Here is a 25,837-nt window from a genome sequence, read left to right as displayed (position 1 = left end):
TTAACAGAGGTCTTCAATTATAACAGCCGCCTTTCCCGTAAACCTTGTAGCTCTCACAGATACTCGGATGCCCACAAGTTTTAATTCTTAGAGTAGTAGAAATTTATATGCAACACAGTACCAGGGAGGTAGGAGGCGTAACCAAGAAAAGGAGCAAATGGTAAGGAACAGTCCAGGGTCAGGGCTCCAGTAGCAAGCAGGAGAATCGGGGACAGGCCAATGGTCAAGGCTGGCAGAGGGAAAGGCTCTCAAGTAACAAAACCAGAGGTCAGGGAAATCAGAGTTCATGGAAGGTCCAGAAACAAGCCAAGAGTCACAACAGGAATCGGAATCAAATGGACAGAGTATCCACAGCACTTGGAGCAGAACAGCTAGTGGGTCACACAAATGATTTAACTTAAATTGAATACTGAGGCTAACCAATAGAGGAGAGCTTCCCGACCATTGCTATGACAACAGCTGGGACAAACGAGCCGTCGCGGCGGTGGTGGCTTGTAACACACAATAAGGTAAAATAAATACTGCCTTATCTTATTCTAAAGTGAAATCATTCTTCTCTCTTTTTGTAGTCCAATTGGAAATTTGCAATCCATTGGTAAGTTAAAAAAAAGAAATCAAGTGATATATACTACCAGCTACAAGCCCAATGCTAAATGACCTGAGTCCTGAGTGGAAAGTGATTGTTATTACGCACTCAGCAAATCTCAAATGTTTTCCCACAACTCAGCTAATCACATTTTGGCAAGTGTGGCAATATGTTTGCAATTGACTGAATGGCACTCCTTCCGGCTTTCGGGGAGTGCATTATTTAATTAAACTTTATTTTACAAATGTGTGTGTATATATAATGAATTATTTATACATTTTTGTTATAATTTGCAGGGGTCTTAGGGATAGAGCATGTGGCACACTGTAATCCCTCCTCTTGCTCCATCTGGATGTGCTGCTTGAACACCTTGCATGTGCAGAGGAGGTCATGTGATGTGGAGGCTCTTGTTGATTTTTTTTGAGAACTTATGAAAGGACCAAGTCACCAGATCTTAAATTGCCCTGTTCCTAAAATTTTATTCAGGTGAATTAGGTCATGGTAAAGCTTGGTTGCTTGCCCTGGGCATTGAGTGTGAGATGTACTAAATATATGGTGTTATTTACAATTTGGATCCATGACTTTGACTGTCAGCTAGAGATGCATTAAAATGTTGAGCTTGCTTGAAATTTGAATTTTACTGGTTCAATGGTCTTTTACATGATCGCAGTACAATAGACAATTGACCCTGACTCAAATTTGTGGCTTGCATTAACAATTCACAGATCTTGTTTGTTGATCATGTTTGTGGCTTGTGGTTTATGTTCGAGGTTGCTGTTTTACATTCAAGGTTCATCATCTGGTTTTAAATGAGGGTTTTTAAATATTTTATATGTTGTCTTGAGTGGACTGCGAAAAGGGTAGTAAGAGGGTACCTTAGGGAGGTTAAGAGAGTGGTTGAGGAATTTTGTAAGCCTGTCTGAAGATTTGAAGACTAGAGTCTTATTGTGTAAGGGAGGGAATTCCCTGTTTTTGGCTGTTTTGGAAAGATGGATTAATGTCAAAGCAAGAACCAAAAAATATTCCTGGCGTTTAGATTAAAAAAAATACCCAAAAACATTTGCTTTTTTTTCACTTACTTGCATTTTAGGTAAATTTTTTGCTATATCATCACCATCATTTATTTATATTGCGTCACTGATTCCACAGCACTGTACAGAGAGCTCATTCACATCAGTCCCTGCCCCATTGGAGCTTACAGTCTAAATTATCTAACATACTCACACAGACAGAGAGAGATAGAGACTATGGTCAATTTTAATAGCAGCCTACTAGTATGTTTTTGGAGTGTGGGAGGAAACTGGAGCACCCAGAGTAAACCCATGCAAACATGGGGAGACCATACAAACTCCACTCATGACCCCAGCGCTGTGAGGCAGAAGTGCTAACCACTTAGCCACCGTGCTGCCATATCAGGAGATATAAACAAATTAATGGTATTTTCTGGAAAAAAAAGTATTCAGAAAAAAACAAGCTATAAATTGTGTGGGTTCTGCATAAACAAATGGCTTATGTTGACGATGTATTAATGCCATCATCAATGATGGCATCAATTTGGCATTAATGCCAAAGCAAGAACCACACAATATTTATTGGTGCCATTTAGATAAAAATGTAAAAAATTGCTTTTAGTTCACTTTCTTGCAATTTAAATAAAAAACACTCTTGGAAATTTGGGTAGCTTTTCTTTGCTTTGTCAGGAGCTATAAGTAAACACATGGTATTTTACTGAAAAGCCAAGCTCAAGTATGATTTGTGTGGATATAGCATAAACAAATTACTTATATGGATGTTGGAATGTGACCAGCAGAAAAAGTGCCAAAACCAGATTAGAAAAACAGTGAGAGAGCCTCAGCGTCGAGGAGGTTGAATGATTACATTATTAAAAAGTGTTTTTTTTTAATAACACTGCTGTTTTAGAAGTTTGAAGTTGAAGTTGTTCTCATGTTATTGTTTTGCCATTAAAAACAGATAAAATGTTTATATTTAAGATTGCATACATGTGTGAACTGGATCGAACATGATAGAACAGACTGGAACCGTTACAAACCAGCTTGAACCAAGTTGAACCCGACGTTTTAGAATTTTGCTAATGTTTTAAAATTGATCAAAAAATGTTTTGCCAATTTTTAAAATTTTTGTACCAATCAGTTGAACTGTTTTATGAAAACATACATGGCCTGTTTGAGCATCTCTAGTGTTTGCTTGTCTTACCAAGGTTCTGGGATAATTGCTTTGACTGCAATTAAAAGAAGTATTATGTCGATGTGCCTGGGGCGCCAAAGATATGGCGGATGTGTTTCCTGTTTTTACTCAGATGGTCGAAGATATCTTGAACATTCATACAGAACTATTTAATCTCCCACCTTACAAACCTGCAGCTCCTTGCTCCTAATATTGTGGGTTTTCTGAAGTGCTGACTTGCTCATCACTAGGATCACACCTTCCCCCTGTGAGCTGTGTTCTATGCACTGCCAACACAAGGCCCCAAGTCATCACTGGACCCAGGGTCTGATTGCATCGTTCGCATGAATATACCACCTGACTACAGCTGATAGAATCCATATCTGTTTTCTGCTGCTGTTACAAACAGCCCTGAGGCTTTGGACACCCAGAAGCCTGATCACAGGGTCAAAAAAGCCCAACACCTTTCGGGAAGACGGCGGGCAGTGAGCACTTTGATTACCACACAAACCAGTGGCTAGAGTTTGGACAAACCACACTCAGATGAGCTAATTGCTTAACTGCAACTCCATGGATCCCTGTCTCTGCTCCCTTATTTACCTCTGGTGCACTGCTTCCTGCTACAGACAATGAGGGAACCAACATCTTGAGACCCCCAACCAGATCAAAGGTCTCAAAGCTGAAAACAAGAGGCCCCATCATCTCTGATGGACCTGTGCTTATGAGTACTTGTATAGGGAGTTCAAAGCAATGATTCTCCTAAGAGTCCTACAACTCTATAACACTTGGATTGAAAGTCCCATATCCCTCTCTGTAATATCTACAGACAATGTACTTAGCTGGCTTTGGTAGTATAGAAAATCTTGGCCACAATTTGGTGACCTGTCATAGTCCCCCCTTACATACCAACTGAGTGACTGTGGGATCTGGGCCCCATTCTTCCCTGAAACAGCCTTGCCACCCTTGATTCTCAGCCAGACTTGCCAGCTTTTGCTGTTGTTGCTCTCTGTATTCCATGGCCAAAGACTCCATTGTAGAACTGATTACAGCTGTCACTGCACAGAGTTAGTGTAAGACAATCTATTGTTAAGTAAAACAAACTGCACTGTATATATTTCCCTACAAGTTTTTATATGACTGTGCTGTCATTTTGTGGACACCTGCTCCATCAACCCAGAGGATCTGTACTGTACTACTTCCACTTCACTAATGCAGTTTTTAAAGGATCCTAATGAATACAGGAGGCAAACAGCTTTCTGCACCTGCAACACACAGACTACAATAGCACTGACTTGTGTTTGATAACTGGAAAAAAACACCAAGAGTATAGCGGTGCTCATCACTTACCAAAATAATAAAGCAATAACTTCCAATATCTTCATATTAGTGAACCGATTCTTTCCCCACCAGTCATACTAACTTTTGTATTCCAGTGCTCTGGTCTCTGTATTCATCCTTCTCGTATTAACTCCAAGCAGCATACAGTAGAACCTAAATGTACTAATTTAAACAATCACATTTCCAGAGTTTTTTTTTCTTTAATGCAAACTTATTTCTTCTATGCTGATATACAACTTCCACATGAAACATACGGAAAGCTTTGGATAAAAATAAAAAGAGAAATCCAATAGAAATAACACACCATTTTATGAGTAGACAAACAAACAATGAACCCCTGGCCTTTCCCCAACCTCTCTTCAAAGTGCTCAAGATCTAGACATGGACACTGAGGAGGACCTGGTTACAAAGAAGGACATCACTGGCCTTTGCACACTCAATGTGGACCTCAAGACCTCCTTTATCAATGAATTTAAAAAACTGTGGGAGGGCTACAAAAAAGACATTGAAGATTGTAACAAATGCACACCTGTGTTGGAACTTGCCACCAACAAGGCTTTCAAGAAGAAATGGGCCGAGATCTGGACTCTTTAAACAGGGACCTAGAGTTCCTCAAGGAAAAAAGTGAGGATTCAGAAAATCAAGAACCAAGAATCTTCGAATTAGAAACATCTACAAAACTATTAATGCTAAAGAGTTTGAACCATACTTGGTACTCTTTATGAAATTGGTTCTGTCTCTATCCTCTGAAAAAATCTCTCTAGAAATAGCCAGTAGGGCCCTCAATCCCAAACCTGAGAATTACATACTGAAATTTCTGTTCTTCAAAATCAAAGAACAATTTTTTTCTGCAATTAGAAGCTCTGGATCCACTGTGTATGAGGGTTCAAGGATTCAAATATTTCAAGATTTCATCTCTTACAGTCACCAAACGAATAGACTTAAGAGAAATTACACTTACTCTTCTAGACCATGGATAAAAATAGAGATGGAGGTTTCTATTTTGTCACATGGTGGATATTGGAGGGAAGCAGAATACCATTAGAAACCTTAAGGAAGACAGAAGTTTTAATCTATATTCTGCCTCAGCTCCTGAGACAGAGTCTGAGACAGACTTGTGATCAAAATTCACATGTTTCCACACATTGTTTTATGCTGTTGCTTTCTGAATAGTATAATATAGGATTATGCTAGCTGTTTGTCAGGATTCAAACCCAACTTCTGTAAACTGCTGCTCTGCTGATCGAGCTATTCTGGGTGCTGGACAGATTTATTTATTTTGTGTTCTAGCTCAGTATAACTGTTCTCCTGATGCTTCAGCATGTTCTAGCTCCACCCCAGACTTCCTACAAAAGCCATGCCTGTTTCTGTCTCCTTTCTAGATTATTGTGCTCATGCACTAATCTAGTTCTTATTATTGTTGCTGCTTTTCTGCCTCTAGTCATCCACAATTCATGTACCGACCTTGTATTGTACCGAACCCCAATGCCATTGACTATAAGATCAAAGACTATTTTGACACAAACTCTTCAGAGGATGTCCAATTGCTTACTATTTGGGAAGCACATAAGGTGGTCATTAGGATATAGATTATTTAATATGCCACCCATTGTAAGAGGCAACAAAATTATACTGTTACCGCTCTTACCTCCCAAGTCCAAGCACTAGAAAAAACCCATAAGAGTATCTCACACTAGAGGTGTTCTTGAGGAGCAGAGAAAGCTTGCGAGGAGGAAGGGGGAGGTGGTCTGCACAAACTTTCGCAGATAAAACTGGGAGAAATCTGACGTGGCTGGAACAAAAGTTTTAGGAAAATAGTAACAGGGCTGATACTCTCTTGACTAATAAGTTACACACCTGATTTAGAATTGTTTGAATATTCAGTCTGGATTAGAAAATGGAGTCTAGCAGCCATTATTGTACCAATATGCTATAGGTTTAATAAATTAAAATGTTTAAGACTTTCATGCTTACACCAATGCCGTACTGTTTCATACTGATGCTTATTTGGAAGCATTGACAAGAGAATTACCGTCTCCAAACCCCAGAGACAAGGCATCATATTTTAAATGATGCAGTTAAGGAGGCACATTCTTTAGAGTATAGGTACATGTAAATTATATTCAATAGTGTATCCAATTAGTGTAAATGCCAATCTAAATGCCATTCTGCGTAAGGGTGCCAAGATCCAAAATATTGCTTATAAAACATTTGGACAAATGTTTTATTTTTACCCTTCTGATCAGTCTTAGACCAGATTGGTCCATGTATGCATGAGTTAATAAATTTGACTCTTTTTAAAAACATTATGATTTCAGACTCCTTTGAAACAGCTACGACACACCAAGAGAACAACACAATGTATCACAGCAATTAGGGATAACAATGCAATATGCCATATGAGCCTAGAAAGCTCAATACATTTTTTAACATTTTTATTCCCAAAATAAATCTTGTGTGTATAGGGTGAATTTTATGGCCGGAGCAAACTTCACATATAATCAGTGTCCTAGTTTTTCATTTTTTAAATTGTAAGAGTCTTACCAGTCATAAAAATAATGCATTATTTTTCAAACTCTTTATTTGTTACAAGAGGAAACAGCATAGAAAAGAGCAAACAACAAGTAAAAACCAACTGTTTTAAGACAACAAGATGTCTCCTCTTATTTTAAATTTTTATAGTAGAAGGAAGGGGTAGGAAAGAGACAGAAAACAAAACGGGTTACGGAGGGGAAACGGGGGGGAGGGTTGGGAAGGACAGGCACGTATATCACCATACCTATTACAAAGGAGGTTGTAAGCAACATATTTACAGAATAACGACCTAGAAAATAAAAAGTAGATGGCAAGATATATGGATCTCTTACCCATGGCGCACGTCGACCAACCTGGAGGATCCGGAGACGGCCCAGAGTTTATGTACCATTAGAGGACGAGAGAGCCAAAGGGGGTAAACAGCTACGGCTTTGCTGGAGATACCACGGGGCCCAAACCTTGTCAAAGTTGTAAGATTTATCGTGAAGGTAGCATGTAATACTCTCCATGCTTGCGATATGCCAGATGTAGTTCCGTAAGGACTGCATAGAGGGAGGGTTGGGATCTTTCCAGTGTTTAGCTATTAGGGATTTGGCAGCAGCTGGTATGTGGGATATCAGCTTGTTGGAAGGGGCGGTCTCATCAGGGATATGGCGAGAGAGAAGGAACGACCAGGGATCCTTAGTGATTTGTTGTTCAGATACGGAATTAATAAGTGCAAGGACCATGTTCCAATAAGGGATTATACGGAGACAGGTCCACCATATATGAAGCATCGTGCCTCTCTGGCCACATTCCCGCCAACAGCTCGGAGTAGCAGTGGGAAATATTCTAGACAACCTATCTGGGGTATAGTACCACCTATAGTACAGCTTGTATGCAGTTTCTTTAATAAGTGTGGATATTGAGCTCTTGGCAATCCCCTCTCTGACCTCCTCCCAACAAGACTCATTCGGAGGAGGTCCCAGACCCCTCTCCCATTCACGTTCATGGCGTCCTGGAGTGTGAAAGGATATATCTATTAGCCAGTTATAAATCTTCGACACCATCCCTTTGGTGAGTGGGGAATGCAAACACATGTACTCAAAGGGAGTGAGGGGCCTAAGAGTGTCAGAGGCAGGCAAGGACATAGCGAAGTGTCGGACCTGGAACTACTCAAAGAAAAGCGGGCGAAAAGATTCAAACTTATGCTGAAGATCTGAGATAGAGGCCCAAGTTCCGTTAACCACCAGGTCCGAGACCACATGTATCTCTGCACGTTTCCAGAGTTTAAATTGCTGTGACTGGCCACCTGGGGGGAAATGCGGGTTGCTCCAGAGGGGAGTTAGAGGTGAAATAAGGGAGGATAGTTTGTGCTTGAGCCGGGACAAAATTTGAGCGATTGGAGTAAGGAGGCCCCCTGTGGCCTGTCCAGTCTGGAGAGGCCCCATAGGGATGACAAGGAAGGGACTCCCACAAAGTGGGTTTCCAAGTCCACCCATGCTACAGTCCGGTAAGGGACATAAGTAACTGCAACCTGGGTCAGAAGGGCCGCCAAGTAATAGTGTTTAACATCTGGAAAGCCTCTTCCTCCCCGGGCCCTGGGCTGTTTAAGTACTGCTACTGAGACTCTAGGGGGCTTGCCACGCCAGACAAATTTGAGGAAAGAAGAATGTAAGTCCCGAAACACAGCTTCCGGCACCTTCACCGGTAGAGTCTGGAAGAGGTAAAGAAGTTTGGGGATCAGATTCATTTTAAAAGCAATGATCCTCCCCAGCTACGATATAATATAGCTCCTCCATACTTCTAGGTCTTTTTTATTTTAATGAGAAGGGGAGGAAAATTCTCTCTATATAATCGGTCATAGGAAGAGGTGATATAGACCCCAAGATACTTGATCTTGTTCGCCTGCCAGCGCAAAGCAAAATTAGCCTGTAGGGTGGCACGGAGGGGAGGGGGAGCGTGCAGGAGCATGGCCTCTGACTTAGCAAAATTAATTTTATAGCCTGAGAGAAGACCATATTCATCGATGAGCCTGTATAGGGCAGGTAAAGAGTCTTGGGGGTTCGTGAGAGAGAGCAGTATATCATCCGCAAAAAGAGAGACCTTGAATTCCCGGGGTCCCACCTCCACACCCGTTATCAAAGCTGACTGCGTAATCATTGCTGCCAAGGGCTCTATAACCAATGCAAAAATTAAAGGAGATAGGGGGCATCCCTGTCTCGTCCCATTGGAAAGGGAGAGAGGATCAGAAAGCGAGCCATTAACCAATACCCTAGCGGTGGGAGAATTGTAAAGAGCAGAAACTCCTGTCAGGAATTCAGCCGAGAAGCCATACGTCTTCAGAGCGTGAAACATGAAGTCCCACGAAATCCGATCGAATGCCTTCTCGGCGTCCAAAGAGAGCATCAGGGCTGGGAGACGTCTCTGATTAATTATATCTATTGCTCAACGGGTATTATCTCTGGCTTGACGACCTGGGATAAAGCCCACCTGATCATAATGGATCAGATCCGGAAGGACTGTATTCAAACGAGTGGCTAATAATTTTGCATAAATCTTAACATCTACATTAAGGAGGGAGATAGGATGGTAGCTTGCACAGTCACTAGGGTCCTTCCCCTCCTTGGAACTACTATAACTACTATATAACTACTAATATAACTACTATACGTGCTTCCAACATTGATTTAGGGAATGGAGCTCCTTGCAAGACAGCATTGAACAGGGTGCGGAGGTGGGGGACCAGGGTCTGGGAAAATGTTTTATAATAGGCTGCGTTGAAGCCATCTGGGCCCGGGGCCTTAGAGGCCTTTTGTGCTTTAACAACATCCAGTATTTCCTCTGACGAGATTTCTTCATTTAATTGTTGGGCCGAATCGCGGGAGAGAGTGGGGAGGTTCGCTTGTTTTAGAAAAGCTTTTGTGATTTCAGCTGGGGGAGTACTTTCAGGATTTGAGCTATCTAAATTATATAAGGCAGAGTAAAACTTCTGAAACTCTCGTCATATTTGATCAGGGCTGTGTATGGGGGAGCCCGAGGCCGATTTCAGGGTCATAACATTATTTTGGGAAGTTTGAGCCCTCAAACAGGTGGCCAAGATCCTGTCTGCTTTGTCTCCCTTCTCGTAAAATTTTGCTTCAGCCGTTTCAAAATAATGCATTATTAACACCTATATTTATCACTTATTGACCAATAAAAATGGAATGATATTAAGCTAGACTACCAAAACAATTAAACTTGCCTCCCACCACTAAGTGTGCCAAAGCTACATATTAAATCTATTGGGAAGATTTACTAAGGGAAGGTTTTGCAAATCTGCATGGTTTTTGGAGCTTTGATAGGCGGTTTAGTGCAATTTACTAATGGCCACACATTGTAGCAAATTATTTTAAAATGCATATATTAAGTGGCAACTGTATATTTAGTAAAAAAACAATAGATGTGAATGACACCGGCGAAATATCTCAAACCATATGCTATTTGACCTATCTTGCCTGTCTGAACTAGCAAAAATAAATAAAGGGAAAAAATTACCTCCTTCCTCCATTTTCTACAAACTCAGTGCCCTCAGGATTGGAACAAAGGATCGGGAACCATGCACCAGGACATGACCGACCCAATGCTGAGTAGCACTGGCCAAACCTGGTACCCTTGGCTATTGGGTACCAGGGAAAAATAGTTAAAATCTAGTGCAAGCAGTTGTGGTGTGCACTATATTTTGTGAAATTATAGGCTTTGATCATTTTTAGATTTTTACAATATCAACAATTACAACCAATAGAAAAATGTTGATAATGACAAAACTGATTGTAACATTTTATAATAAAATATGATTTTTTTATTATTTATTTTTAAATAAAAGGAAATACAACTAAAGATGACTAATAATTTGTGTGGCAAGTATCTGAAATTGCCAGTACAGGCAGGAATAGAGCTCAGGCAGGAACAGATTCCCAGAGAATATTAGTAGTCTGAAGGAAATTATAATCTGCACATTGTGCCTCTAGTCTCTACCATGTTAAATGTTCAGCACTGTGAACTAATAAAAGCCTCTTCAGTCATTACCTCACTGCTTTTAGAACCAATCTGGCCCAGAGCTGTCATGTGAATCTACTCTAATCAATAATGATGTTGCATCCTGATGCTTTGGGAGGTATAGTTTGTGTGTTTCCATATCTAACAGCTACTTCTCCAGTACAGGCATGAGTCAGATAGAAGCAGGACAAAGACATATGTGGTATATCCTTCTATGTGATAGGATGGTGTATTAGCAGAACACTTAATCTGAACATGTGTGCGTGTGTGTGTGTGTGTGTGTGTTGGGGGGCGGGGTTCTGGGTGCCAGTGCATACTATTACTTGTAGTGTCACAAGCATTAACTAAAAGTGTTGTTCCCAATCCTAAATAATAAGTGATGCCTCCAATCTTAAATAGCTACATATGATTGCCACTGATCCTAAATAAGTAACTCTTATTCCTTCCGATCCTAAATAAAAAATGTTGATGTCTCAAATCCTAAATCAATACCTAATAATGCTGCAGGACTTATGCAGTGGCCCATCCAACCCCACACTCTCTCCCCCTGTTACACTTCTTAGTGCACAGTCCTCCCCAAGCTGGCATTTGTTCATCTGGTGGGTAAAGATTACAAATGATCTAGAAAAATGGGGTATGCAAAGAAGTGGAGATAATAGATATATGCCACCTGAACAAGGTTGGAGTAAAATTCATGTTTATACAAACGAGTTATGCATAAGATAGATGGGTTAGATTAAAGGACTAAATAAGAATCATGGGGAGAATGCAAGAAGACAAGACATATAGAGACAGACACTGGTGCAGACAAAGAGATCATGTAAGAGGTTTCATGTGAGAGACATGGGGTTGGGCAAAATAATAACAAAAGAAAAAAACAGGATGCAGTCTTGAGGCAAGAAGGGATATAAGGAAAAAAACATAAGGGTGCTCAATCCAGACCAACATATTAGGATGTAAGGCATAACAGGAGGTCACAACTGATGACAATATAAGTGTATGTTATCTGTATTTGTGTTTTATGTGCATGATGTTTTAGCTTAGCAGATGTTATTAGGTTTGGATGTTTTGTGATTTGAACAGACTAGTGAGGTGAGGCTAGGGTTCTCGAGGCCACTGGCCTCTCTGAAAGCATTGTCTGCATGCCTTGCTCTCCCCAAATGGCTGTTCTTTCTCAAAATGGATAGTGTGAGAGGCAGTTTTGCCTTTGGCATACCGAATTGCCTCTTGTGATTCGGGATTCATGATACCACTACATAACTGGTAGTGTTTGCCACCATGAATTGAGGAAGGGCTAAGGCAGGTAATATCATTCAGCACTTTTATTAGATAATCACGCAGTGGTCTATATTGTTCTGCATTGTACTCCCTCTCTACTACAGCAATAGAAGCAGGCTTGTTCTTGATGCCAAAGATGAAGAAAAAGATTGCATGGAAAACTAGGTTAAAATTATTGTTGCTTACGTTATGATCATTGTGGCACTTGTAAGATCCTTCTCTGCTTGTTGACGGGAGAGAAACTGATTTAGATCTCCATTTTCCATATATTCTGTTATCATGCATAATGGGTCCTCTGTAATGCACACTGCCAACAGTCGAATAATATTGGGGTCCTTTAATCTGGACATTATTTTGATCTCCTTTAGAAAATCATTTCTGCCAAATTAGAATACAAACAATTTATAACAATCTGACATGTTAAAAATTAAATGCAAAGAAATGTATTTGAAATAATTATGTGAATGATTTAGTTACTGTACTTGAGTTAAACTCATACATGCCAAATCTACCGGAATGTCCGGGAGACTCCCGAATTCTGGGTAGGTCTCCCGGAATCCCGGGAGAGCTGGCAATTCTCCCGCATCTGCCTGCATGGAGGGGTGTATGGGCGGAAGGGGGGCGGCCCATCGCAATTCGCGTCATTTTGGCCCCACCCCCAGAGAAGTAATGCCTAATTTGGGTCTTTTTTCCACTGTAAAAAGGCCCCAAACAGGCATACGTCACTGGGGTCGGGGCCAAAATGATGCAAATCGCAAAGCCCCGCCCCTTACACCCCCCCTTTACACCCCTCTTCAGTGATATCCCAGAGGGAGCCTGTCAAAAGTAGGTAAGTATGGTTAAACTTAATTTATGAAAGAGAACAAAACAGAAAAGGAATTTATAAAATAAAAGTATCCCTATCTATATGTTTACATTAATATACTGCTGCCAGACATCTCTGAACCCTGCTCTTGCAGTATCTACTCAACCTTCAAAATCTTTAAGCAGTCTGTAAACACTTTTTTATTCAAAGAAACTTATTCCTCTCTTGCATAATCACAATTTTTACATCAACACTGCAGCATGATAGTCATATTACTGCATGTTGCTATGCTTGCTTTAAATGCTGTGATTGTGTTCAGTATCACATGTTTTGTTATTCTGTAAGGATTCAGTAATTTTCTTCTGTGTCCCATAAGGAGTCATTCATCCTTGAGCACTACAAATGTCAGCATGCATATGTATGCAAGTTCATCCTGGCACTTGCAGGCGGATATGGTGCACTTGCAGTGCACCATATCTGCCTGCATCTTGGACGCAATTAACACTTGCGACAGCTTGCGGCTCACTACGAGAGAAAGGGCGGAATGTGGAATTATGAAGGCGTGACCATGTAAGTAAATCCTAGACGCAGTGAGGCGCAGACGCAACACACGTCAAAAAAGGGCTAAGACTGTGCGGCAGGAATTAGGTGGCGCAAGCAGTTAGCTAGCTGCAGGAACTGCTCGCAGCTCGGTAGGGTATTACGAGTGGACGCGACTGGGGTTGCATGCCACTCGTAATACCCTACCAAGCTGCGGCATACTCCCACTCCTACACTTCTTAGACGGACTTTCCGTACGACTTTAAATGAGGTCCAATGTGTTGCACCCATCAAAAATAATGAATGCCTCCGTTAGCAGTCAAATAGCTTTGACCCCTTAATATAATATTCATATTGCCCCCCAAATATACTCCCCCATAAGTTAATTATACATTTATTTTACACCACCTGCATAATTCATATTCTGAATGGCAGGATATTTCAAACAGTATTCTGTTTGAGCTATGTAGCCTATCAGAAGTAGGTTTAAATCAGGGGTGTCCAACCTTTTAGCTTCCCTGGGCCACATTGGAAGACATCGAGTTGGTTTGGGCCACACATAAAATACACTAACACTAACGATAGCTGATCATCAAAAAACCATATAAAACATAGTTAACATATTAAACTTACTTGGAACCGAAGTTAGTAAGAGTTAGGAAACCTGTTGCAGAATCATGATTAAAGCAGTAGTCCCATTACCAGCTACAATTTAACTTACCTGCATCTGCCCCTTAGTGGGGTTCAGGGAATTAAATGCCAAAAACTTTTTTTTCCTCTCTTTCTGCACCCATAAATCATTTTTTTTATTGACCAGTTTGAAATGGTCACCGATATAGGTAGCATCAGGAGGACTAATAGAAATCTACAGAGATTTAATGATAGGGTGGCGGGAAAAATGGCTCATGGAGCAGCCTCCGATGAGGGTAACAGTGGGTGATATTTTCACCCTACTCAGCACTGCACATTTAAAATGGTTTAAAATAATAAAAATACAATTATCTCTTAATATTTATATTAGATACATACAGAGAACACAGCTAGTTCATAATTGCATGGTGCAGAAAGTCCAAATTCAGAGTAACAACAATAAGATACTGGATAATCTTTCACTGCTGCTGATAATTTGCGCGGGTGACTCCTCTGTGCTGCGCTACGCAATGGATGTCGGGTGTGATGACGTCACCCCCGACATTCACTGCGAGCGCCACACGGAGGAGGAGACCAGGGAGGGAGCCGGAGCGCCAGCTGACGTGACCGCAAGGTAAGTATTTTCTTTTTTTTTTTTTCTTGCAGGATTTTTTTTTCAGCGCTGCCCCCTTGCCACAACCAAAACTCCTGCTGGGCCACATTTACAGGCATGCTGGGCCGTAAATGTTGGACAACCATGGTTTAAATAAACCTGCCTTTTGTTTCTGATGGTTTTAGGTGTAACCTGCAAAAACTGAGCAAGTGCATCTATCTATCTCTATATATCTATATCTATATCTATATCTGTATCTCTATATATCTCAAGAACTACTGCATACTACACCTGCTGGTTACCTGTTCCTGACACACTATATGGAGCTGTGATTCCCTCTCGGAGACCCTGATACAGATAAGCTGTTTTTATATTACCTTTCGGTATGCTTCCACCTATTATATTGTTACCTGGTCAACTGTACTGCATCATTTACCCTCTATTCATCCCTGTCCCTTTGCTGATATATAATTGGAGAACTTGTGGGCTGGGACACTGGTCCAGCCAGCTCTGTTTGACCAGTAATTGCACATGCATGTTTATTGTGACATTGAAGTTAATTCTCTGTACACAAAAGTCTGATACGGTTGTTCATTCTGGGTCTAGCATTTGGATTTAAGAACTGGATTATTGCATACACTGTTGAATACCAACCCAGAGTCTTGCACTTTATCCTCATGCCTATTCATCTGTTCCCACTTTGTTTAGCATAAACTGCAAACATCACCAGTGCGCCATCCGTCTGTTGCACCTATCACTTTTATTTCCGGCCTTACCAGCCAGAGTTTGTAGGAAGGCTGCCTCCTCACATGGAAGAGGTGTATATGTGGGTTTGAACTATACTACTGTACATACACAATACTGTTTTGAGCGCCAGTGTTTACATCGTATATCTACATTTATCTCCTTGGTTTTTTGATTTAAACAGGCAGCCATACAGATTGTATTTTCCACAATAGCAACATGTGGAAAAATTCAGACAGAATAACCAAAAGATCAGACTGGTGTAAAAAGATCTTTAACGAAAATGCCAATATATTGGAATCACGATCAGACTTGGATAGTCTTTTCTGGGATATAGAGAAATTGTGTGTTAAAGAAACACGCATATGGTGGGATGTCCAAGGTTTAGAACACTACATATCAGTCGACCGCATCCCTAGGGGTTTACGTATAAACAAATCCCCAACCTTTGGCATTGACAACAGTGAGTTCATGAAAGACTGGGACCAAACTCTACATGAGTGCTCCCTCAGTCTCATGAAACTCATTATACGTGAAAAGAAAAAATTATTCCATAAAATTGAGGAAGAAATTAAGACCAAAGATGTTCTTTTAGAACCATTTAAAACACAAGAGGACTATGCTATTAACAAACGGGTTCTTAATAAAAAACTTGAAAGGCTAGAGTTGGAAGTTGTTAGAACAAAAGAAAAAAAGTTCATTAGGGACAAACAGGACTATGAGAAAAATAACATCAAACAATGGAAAAGGCAGACTACACAACCATCCCATAAAAACTACTACTCCTCATATCCTGAGAATCCACACAGGTCAGATTACCATTGGAAAACAGTGAAACAGAATCATGATAAAACACGTCACAGCCCCCCCACTAAGAAACATCCACCTACAGAACAACTACCTCTTAGGAATAGATTCCTCACATTATACACCATCGATGCTAGTGATAGTGACGATTTTTTATCCCCAGTATGCTTGTTACACGAGAGAGGGGGCAACAAGCGGAACGTCAGAGAGAATATAAAAATAGCCTCATCCATGAAACGCAGGCACATGGAAGAAGGGGAAAACGAGGGGGCTTACAAAAAAACAAAGGTTCAATTCATCAACAACAGAACGTTAAAAGAGAATGGCATTTTTAATTTATCCAAACATCTACTTAATAGTTCAGAAGTATCCGTGTTGAGCAAAGGACTCTCATTCGCCCCCACACATAAACCCAACAGATTTCAGATGTTTATAGACATCAATAAATTTACTAGGAAATTGACGCTGAAACGTCACTTTGCCAGAAAGGATACAGCCATCATCTCTAACTACGAAAATAGGTCCAAGTCAGGGTTAAAGCCCACCTCTAAGTTTTATCCTCTGGAATCTAGGAGTAGCCACATCGATCTTTTCCAGGAACTGGTTATTAAAGACTTATGTAGAGATAATTATAATAATCCGAAAACCCATAACCTTTCCAAACAGGAACTTTCAGCTATCAATACCCTTGCTGATAACAAAGAAATAGTCATCAAACAAGCGGATAAAAAGGGAGGAGTTGTCCTACTTGATAGATCAGCATACATAGAAGAGGCAGAGAGGTTATTGAACGATGCAGTCTCTTATACTAGATTACAAACTGACCCTACTACAGAGTACGTATCACAACTGAGAGATACACTTCTCAGAGGCCTAAGAAACAACACACTGACTAAAGATGAATACTAATACCTACTGGTCCAGAACCCCATTATCCCTGTTTTATATTTTCTACCGAAAATCCACAAAACATTGAATAAACCCCCTGGTAGACCCATAGTGGCCGGTATAGATTCCCTCACATCTCATATTTCTGTATATGTCAACATTTTCCTGAATAAATACGTAGTCAAGCTCGAATCATACCTGAAGGACACGAGCAGTGTCCTGAATGTCTTTGAGGATTTCTGCTGGAATCCAAATTATATTTGGCTGACCATCGACGTCCAATCACTGTGCACAGCAATTGAACACGAAAAGGGCATCCAAGCCTGTAGAGAATTTCTAGATCCAGACCCTGACCTCTCCTTAGAACATAAAGACTTTCTGTGCAAACTGATGCGGTTTATACTTACCCATAATTACTTCAAATTTTTAGAAACCTTCTACCTCCAAATCTGTGGCACAGCTATGGGCACGATTTTTGCGCCCAGCTTCGCCAACCTACTTATGGGAAGCTGGGAACATGAATATATATACAAGCCCAACCCCTTTTCTCACTGTATTAAGATCTACAAAAGACATATAGATGATATCCTCATGGTTTGGGATGGTGATGAGGAATCTATTAATTCATTCCTCACATACATTGATACTAACAACTACAATCTAAAATTTACAGCCAAACAGAACACTACTAGCATTGAGTTTCTAGATTTAGTTCTTACAGGAACTGACAATAAGGTTCAAACAAAAAACTTTGTAAAAACGGTAGATACCAATAGCTATCTCCATTTCAAGAGTGGTCATGTAAGAAAATGGAAATCAAACATCCCATACTCCCAATTCCATAGGATAAAAAGAAACTGCAGTAATGACTCAAAGTGTAGGGAACAACTAGACATGTACGCACAACGTTTCCAGGAAAGAGGCTACCCAGACAAACTTATCTCAGAAGCATTGATGAAAATTGAAGGGGTTAACAGAACAGATCTATCTAATATATAAAAGAGAAAATTTGTCCTTCTGTCCTTCTGTCTGTCTGTCTTTCTATACAAAAACACATTTTTCAACCGAAGATCATGAAATTTTGCATACCAGTGTATTAAAACATGACAGAGGCAACTAAAAATATTTAAAATTGAAATTCATTACGGGGTGGGGATGGCGAGGGGGGTAACACCTAAAAATCATCGAAAACGACCATAACTCTGGAATGTCTGGAACAATTTCCACCAAACCTGGTACACATATGACTTACAGTCTGACAACAAATATTGTGGGGGCAAGACACCCCTAGCACTCCTAAGGCTGGGAGTGGCGAGGGGGGTAACACCTAAAAATCATCCAAAACGACCATAACTCTGGAATGTCTGGAACAATTTACACCAAACCTGGTACACATATGACTTACAGTCTGATAACAAATATTGTGGGGGCAAGACACCCCTAGCACTCCTAAGGGTGGGGGTGGCGAGAGGGGTAACACCTAAAAATCATCCAAAACAATCATAACTCTGGAATGTCTCGAACAATTTACACCAAACCTGGTACACATATGACTTACAGTCTGACAACAAATATTGTGGGGGCAAGACACCCCTAGCACTCATAAGGGTGGGGGTAGCGAGGGGGGTAACACCTAAAAATCATCAAAAACGACCATAACTCTGGAATGTCTGGAACAATTTACACCAAACCTGGTACACATATGACTTACAGTCTGACAACAAATATTGTGGGGGCAAGACACCCCTAGCACTCCTAAGGGTGGGGGTGGCGAGAGGGGTAACACCTAAAAATCATCCAAAACAATCATAACTCTGGAATGTCTGGAACAATTTACACCAAACTTGGTACACATATGACTTACAGTCTGACAACAAATATTGTGGGGGCAAGACACCCCTAGCACTCATAAGGGTGGGGGTAGCGAGGGGGGTAACACCTAAAAATCATCAAAAACGACCATAACTCTGGAATGTCTGGAACAATTTACACCAAACCTGGTACACATATGACTTACAGTCTGACAACAAATATTGTGGGGGCAAGACACCCCTAGCACTCCTAAGGGTGGGGGTGGCGAGGGGGTAACACCTAAAAATCATCCAAAATGACCATAACTCTGGAATGTCTGGAACAATTTACACCAAACCTGGTACACATATGACTTACAGTCTGACAACAAATATTGTGGGGGCAAGACACCCCTAGCACTCATAAGGGTGGGGGTAGCAAGGGGGGTAACACCTAAAAATCATCAAAAACTACCATAACTCTGGAATGTCTGGAACAATTTACACCAAACCTGGTACACATATGACTTACAGTCTGACAACAAATATTGTGGGGGCAAGACACCCCTAGCACTCCTAAGGGTGGGGGTGGCGAGGGGGTAACACCTAAAAATCATCCAAAATGACCATAACTCTGGAATGTCTGGAACAATTTACACCAAACCTGGTACACATATGACTTACAGTCTGAAAACAAATATTGTGGGGGCAAGACACGCCTAGCACTCCTAAGGGTGGGGGTGGCGAGGGGGGTAACACCTAAAAATCATCGAAAACGACCATAACTCTGGAATGTCTGGAACAATTTACACCAAACCTGGTACACATATGACTTACAGTCTGACAACAAATATTGTGGGGGCAAGACACCCCTAGCACTCCTAAGGGTGGGGGTGGCAAGGGGGGTAACACCTAAAAATCATCCAAAACGACCATAACTCTGGAATGTCTGGAACAATTTACACCAAACCTGGTACACATATGACTTACAGTCTGACAACAAATATTGTGGGGGCAAGACACCCCTAGCACTCCTAAGGGTGGGGGTGGCGAGGAGGGTAACACCTAAAAATCATCGAAAACGACCATAACTCTGGAATGTCTGGAACAATTTACACGAAACCTGGTACACATATAACTTACAGTCTAACAACAAATATTGTGGGGGCAAGACACCACTAGCACTCCTAAGAGTGGGGGTGGCGAGGGGGGTAACAACTAAAAATCATCTAAAACGACCATAACTCTGGAATGTCTGGAACAATTTACACCAAACCTGGTACACATATGACTTACAGTCTGACAACAAATATTGTGGGGGCAAGACACCCCTAGCACTCATAAGGGTGGGGGTAGCGAGGGGGGTAACACCTAAAAATCATCAAAAACGACCATAACTCTGGAATGTCTGGAACAATTTACACCAAACCTGGTACACATATGACTTACAGTCTGACAACAAATATTGTGGGGGCAAGACACCCCTAGCACTCCTAAGGGTGGGGGTGGCGAGGGGGTAACACCTAAAAATCATCCAAAATGACCATAACTCTGGAATGTCTGGAACAATTTACACCAAACCTGGTACACATATGACTTACAGTCTGAAAACAAATATTGTGGGGGCAAGACACGCCTAGCACTCCTAAGGGTGGGGGTGGCGAGGGGGGTAACACCTAAAAATCATCGAAAACGACCATAACTCTGGAATGTCTGGAACAATTTACACCAAACCTGGTACACATATGACTTACAGTCTGACAACAAATATTGTGGGGGCAAGACACCCCTAGCACTCCTAAGGGTGGGGGTGGCAAGGGGGGTAACACCTAAAAATCATCCAAAACGACCATAACTCTGGAATGTCTGGAACAATTTACACCACACCTGGTACACATATGACTTACAGTCTGACAACAAATATTGTGGGGGCAAGACACCCCTAGCACTCCTAAGGGTGGGGGTGGCGAGGAGGGTAACACCTAAAAATCATCGAAAACGACCATAACTCTGGAATGTCTGGAACAATTTACACGAAACCTGGTACACATATAACTTACAGTCTAACAACAAATATTGTGGGGGCAAGACACCACTAGCACTCCTAAGAGTGGGGGTGGCGAGGGGGGTAACAACTAAAAATCATCTAAAACGACCATAACTCTGGAATGTCTGGAACAATGTCTTGGAAGAAGTTCCAAAAAAAGGGGAAATATATTTTTTCTGGATGCACCCGGAGGAACAGGTAAGACGTTTCTCATCAAGTTGTTACTTACTAAAATTCGAGTACATTCCAAGATAGCTATTGCTGTGGCCTCTTCTAGAATTGCTGCAACTTTGCTCCCTGGTGGAAGAACAGGACATTCAGCTTTCAAGTTACCGCTTAATCTGGCCTGAAGTGAAACTCCCTTCTGCAATATCACTAAACGGACAGAAAAAGCTCAGATTCTGCAGCAATGTCAGGTCATTGTATGGGATGAATGCACCATGTCACACAAAAATGCTTTACAGGCCCTCAATCAAACACTTCAATTTTTAAGAGGCAATGATTTACTAATGGGTGGAGTCACTGTTGTATTGGCTGGAGATTTTCGACAAACATTGCAGGTCATTCCAAAAGGAACAATGGCGGATGAAAATAATGCCTGCCATAAATCATCACATCTTTGCAGGCATGTTCGCACTTTGCGACTAACCACAAATATAAGAGTTTCTCTGCATGGCAACACAATGGACGGTCAGTTTGCTGATCATTTGTTAAATATTGGGAATGGTTTAATGCCGCTTCATCCAGTAACTGGTCTCTTCAAACTCAGAAAAACACTTTGTAACACAGTTGTGTCTTAAAATTCTTTAAATCCCGGGCAACGCCGGGTATTCTGCTAGTCTAATATATAAAAGAGAAAATTTGTCCTTCTGTCCTTCTGTCTGTCTTTCTATACAAATCCACATTTTTCAAGCGAAGATCATGAAATTTTGCTTATGAATGTATTAAAACATGACGGAGGCAACTAAAAAAATTTAAAATTGAAATTCATTACGGGGTGGGGGTGGCAAGGGGGGTAACACCTAAAAATCATCCAAAACGACCAAAACTCTGGAATGTCTGGAACAATTTACACCAAACCTGGTACACATATGACTTACAGTCTGACAACAAATACTGTGGAGGCAAGACACCCCTAGCACTCCTAAAGGTGGGGGTGGCAAGGGGGGTAACACCTAAAAATCATCCAAAACGACCATAACTCTGGAATGTCTGGAACAATTTACACCAAACCTGGTACACAAATGACTTACAGTCTGACAACAAATATTGTGGGGGCAAGACACCCCTAGCACTCCTAAGGGTGGGGGTGGCGAGGGGGGCAACACCTAAAAATCATCCAAAACGACCAAAACTCTGGAATGTCTGGAACAATTTACACCAAACCTGGTACACATATGACTTACAGTCTGACAACAAATACTGTGGAGGCAAGACACCCCTAGCACTCCTAAAGGTGGGGGTGGCAAGGGGGGTAACACCTAAAAATCATCCAAAACGACCATAACTCTGGAATGTCTGGAAAAATTTACACCAAACCTGGTACACAAATGACTTACAGTCTGACAACAAATATTGTGGGGGCAAGACACCCCTAGCACTCCTAAGGGTGGGGGTGGCGAGGGGGGCAACACCTAAAAATCATCCAAAATGACCATAACTCTGGAATGTCTGGAACAATTTACACCAAACCTGGTACACATATGACTTACAGTCTGACAACAAATATTGTGGGGGAAAGACACCCCTAGCACTCCTAAGGGTGGGGGTGGCGAGGGGGGTAACACCTAAAAATCATCGAAAACGACCATAACTCTGGAATGTCTGGAACAATTTACACCAAACCTGGTACACATATGACTTACAGTCTGACAACAAATATTGTGGGGGCAAGACACCCCTAGCACTCCTAAGGCTGGGAGTGGCGAGGGGGGTAACACCTAAAAATCATCCAAAACGACCATAACTCTGGAATGTCTGGAACAATTTACACCAAACCTGGTACACATATGACTTACAGTCTGATAACAAATATTGTGGGGGCAAGACACCCCTAGCACTCCTAAGGGTGTGGGTGGCGAGAGGGGTAACACCTAAAAATCATCCAAAACAATCATAACTCTGGAATGTCTGGAACAATTTACACCAAACCTGGTACACATATGACTTACAGTCTGACAACAAATATTGTGGGGGCAAGACACCCCTAGCACTCCTAAGGGTGGGGGTAGCGAGGGGGGTAACACCTAAAAATCATCAAAAACGACCATAACTCTGGAATGTCTGGAACAATTTACACCAAACCTGGTACACATATGACTTACAGTCTGACAACAAATATTGTGGGGGTGAGACACCCCTAGCACTCCTAAGGGTGGGGGTGGCAAGGGGGTAACACCTAAAAATCATCCAAAACGACCATAACTCTGGAATGTCTGGAACAATTTACACCAAACCTGGTACACATATGACTTACAGTCTGAAAACAAATATTGTGGGGGCAAGACACGCCTAGCACTCCTAAGGGTGGGGGTGGCGAGGGGGGTAACACCTAAAAATCATCGAAAACGACCATAACTCTGGAATGTCTGGAACAATTTACACCAAACCTGGTACACATATGACTTACAGTCTGACAACAAATATTGTGGGGGCAAGACACCCCTAGCACTCCTAAGGGTGGGGGTGGCAAGGGGGGTAACACCTAAAAATCATCCAAAATGACCATAACTCTGGAATGTCTGAAACAATTTACACCAAACCTGGTACACATATGACTTACAGTCTGACAACAAATACTGTGGAGGCAAGACACCCCTAGCACTCCTAAAGGTGGGGGTGGCAAGGGGGGTAACACCTAAAAATCATCCAAAACGACCATAACTCTGGAATGTCTGGAACAATTTACACCAAACCTGGTACACAAATGACTTACAGTCTGACAACAAATATTGTGGGGGCAAGACACCCCTAGCACTCCTAAGGGTGGGGGTGGCGAGGGGGGCAACACCTAAAAATCATCCAAAACGACCAAAACTCTGGAATGTCTGAAACAATTTACACCAAACCTGGTACACATATGACTTACAGTCTGACAACAAATACTGTGGAGGCAAGACACCCCTAGCACTCCTAAAGGTGGGGGTGGCAAGGGGGGTAACACCTAAAAATCATCCAAAACGACCATAACTCTGGAATGTCTGGAAAAATTTACACCAAACCTGGTACACAAATGACTTACAGTCTGACAACAAATATTGTGGGGGCAAGACACCCCTAGCACTCCTAAGGGTGGGGGTGGCGAGGGGGGCAACACCTAAAAATCATCCAAAATGACCATAACTCTGGAATGTCTTGAACAATTTACACCAAACCTGGTACACATATGACTTACAGTCTGACAACAAATATTGTGGGGGAAAGACACCCCTAGCACTCCTAAGGGTGGGGGTGGCGAGGGGGGTAACACCTAAAAATCATCGAAAACGACCATAACTCTGGAATGTCTGGAACAATTTACACCAAACCTGGTACACATATGACTTACAGTCTGACAACAAATATTGTGGGGGCAAGACACCCCTAGCACTCCTAAGGCTGGGAGTGGCGAGGGGGGTAACACCTAAAAATCATCCAAAACGACCATAACTCTGGAATGTCTGGAACAATTTACACCAAACCTGGTACACATATGACTTACAGTCTGATAACAAATATTGTGGGGGCAAGACACCCCTAGCACTCCTAAGGGTGTGGGTGGCGAGAGGGGTAACACCTAAAAATCATCCAAAACAATCATAACTCTGGAATGTCTGGAACAATTTACACCAAACCTGGTACACATATGACTTACAGTCTGACAACAAATATTGTGGGGGCAAGACACCCCTAGCACTCCTAAGGGTGGGGGTAGCGAGGGGGGTAACACCTAAAAATCATCAAAAACGACCATAACTCTGGAATGTCTGGAACAATTTACACCAAACCTGGTACACATATGACTTACAGTCTGACAACAAATATTGTGGGGGTGAGACACCCCTAGCACTCCTAAGGGTGGGGGTGGCAAGGGGGTAACACCTAAAAATCATCCAAAACGACCATAACTCTGGAATGTCTGGAACAATTTACACCAAACCTGGTACACATATGACTTACAGTCTGAAAACAAATATTGTGGGGGCAAGACACGCCTAGCACTCCTAAGGGTGGGGGTGGCGAGGGGGGTAACACCTAAAAATCATCGAAAACGACCATAACTCTGGAATGTCTGGAACAATTTACACCAAACCTGGTACACATATGACTTACAGTCTGACAACAAATATTGTGGGGGCAAGACACCCCTAGCACTCCTAAGGGTGGGGGTGGCAAGGGGGGTAACACCTAAAAATCATCCAAAATGACCATAACTCTGGAATGTCTGAAACAATTTACACCAAACCTGGTACACATATGACTTACAGTCTGACAACAAATATTGTGGGGGCAAGACACCCCTAGCACTCCTAAGGGTGGGGGTGGCGAGGGGGGTAACACCTAAAAATCATCTAAAACGACCATAACTCTGGAATGTCTGGAACAGTTTACACCAAACCTGGTACATATATGACTTACAGTCTGACAACAAATATTGTGGGGGCAAGACACACCTAGCACTCCTAAGGGTGGGGGTGGCGAGGGGGGTAACACCTAAAAATCATCGAAAACGACCATAACTCTGGAATGTCTGGAACAATTTACACCAAACCTGGTACACATATGACTTACAGTCTGACAACAAATATTGTGGGGGCAAGACACCCCTAGCACTCCTAAGGGTGGGGGTGGCAAGGGGGGTAACACCTAAAAATCATCCAAAACGACCATAACTCTGGAATGTCTGGAACAATTTACACCAAACCTGGTACACATATGACTTACAGTCTGACAACAAATATTGTGGGGGCAAGACACTCCTAGCACTCCTAAGGGTGGGGGTGGCGAGGGGGGTAACACCTCAAAATCATCCAAAACGACCATAACTCTGGAATGT

General features: G+C 41.8%; 1 protein-coding gene across 4 annotated transcripts in view; it reads right to left on the bottom strand.

Annotated features, from left to right (window-relative positions):
- The window catches only part of DDR2 (discoidin domain receptor tyrosine kinase 2), a 516,782-nt gene that overhangs the window by 46,813 nt on the left and 444,132 nt on the right, over window positions 1–25,837 (bottom strand). For all 4 annotated transcript variants that reach the window (XM_075182767.1, XM_075182764.1, XM_075182765.1 and 1 more), the window contains one exon: window positions 12,125–12,316. In XM_075182767.1, coding sequence (XP_075038868.1) covers window positions 12,125–12,316 — 192 coding nt within the window. The remainder of the gene's footprint in view (window positions 1–12,124; window positions 12,317–25,837) is intronic.

Source organism: Mixophyes fleayi, chromosome 8, assembly GCF_038048845.1.
Source record: "Mixophyes fleayi isolate aMixFle1 chromosome 8, aMixFle1.hap1, whole genome shotgun sequence".
In the NCBI taxonomy this organism is placed as follows: Eukaryota; Metazoa; Chordata; class Amphibia; order Anura; family Limnodynastidae; genus Mixophyes; species Mixophyes fleayi.
This window is presented reverse-complemented; position numbering and strand designations above follow the sequence as displayed.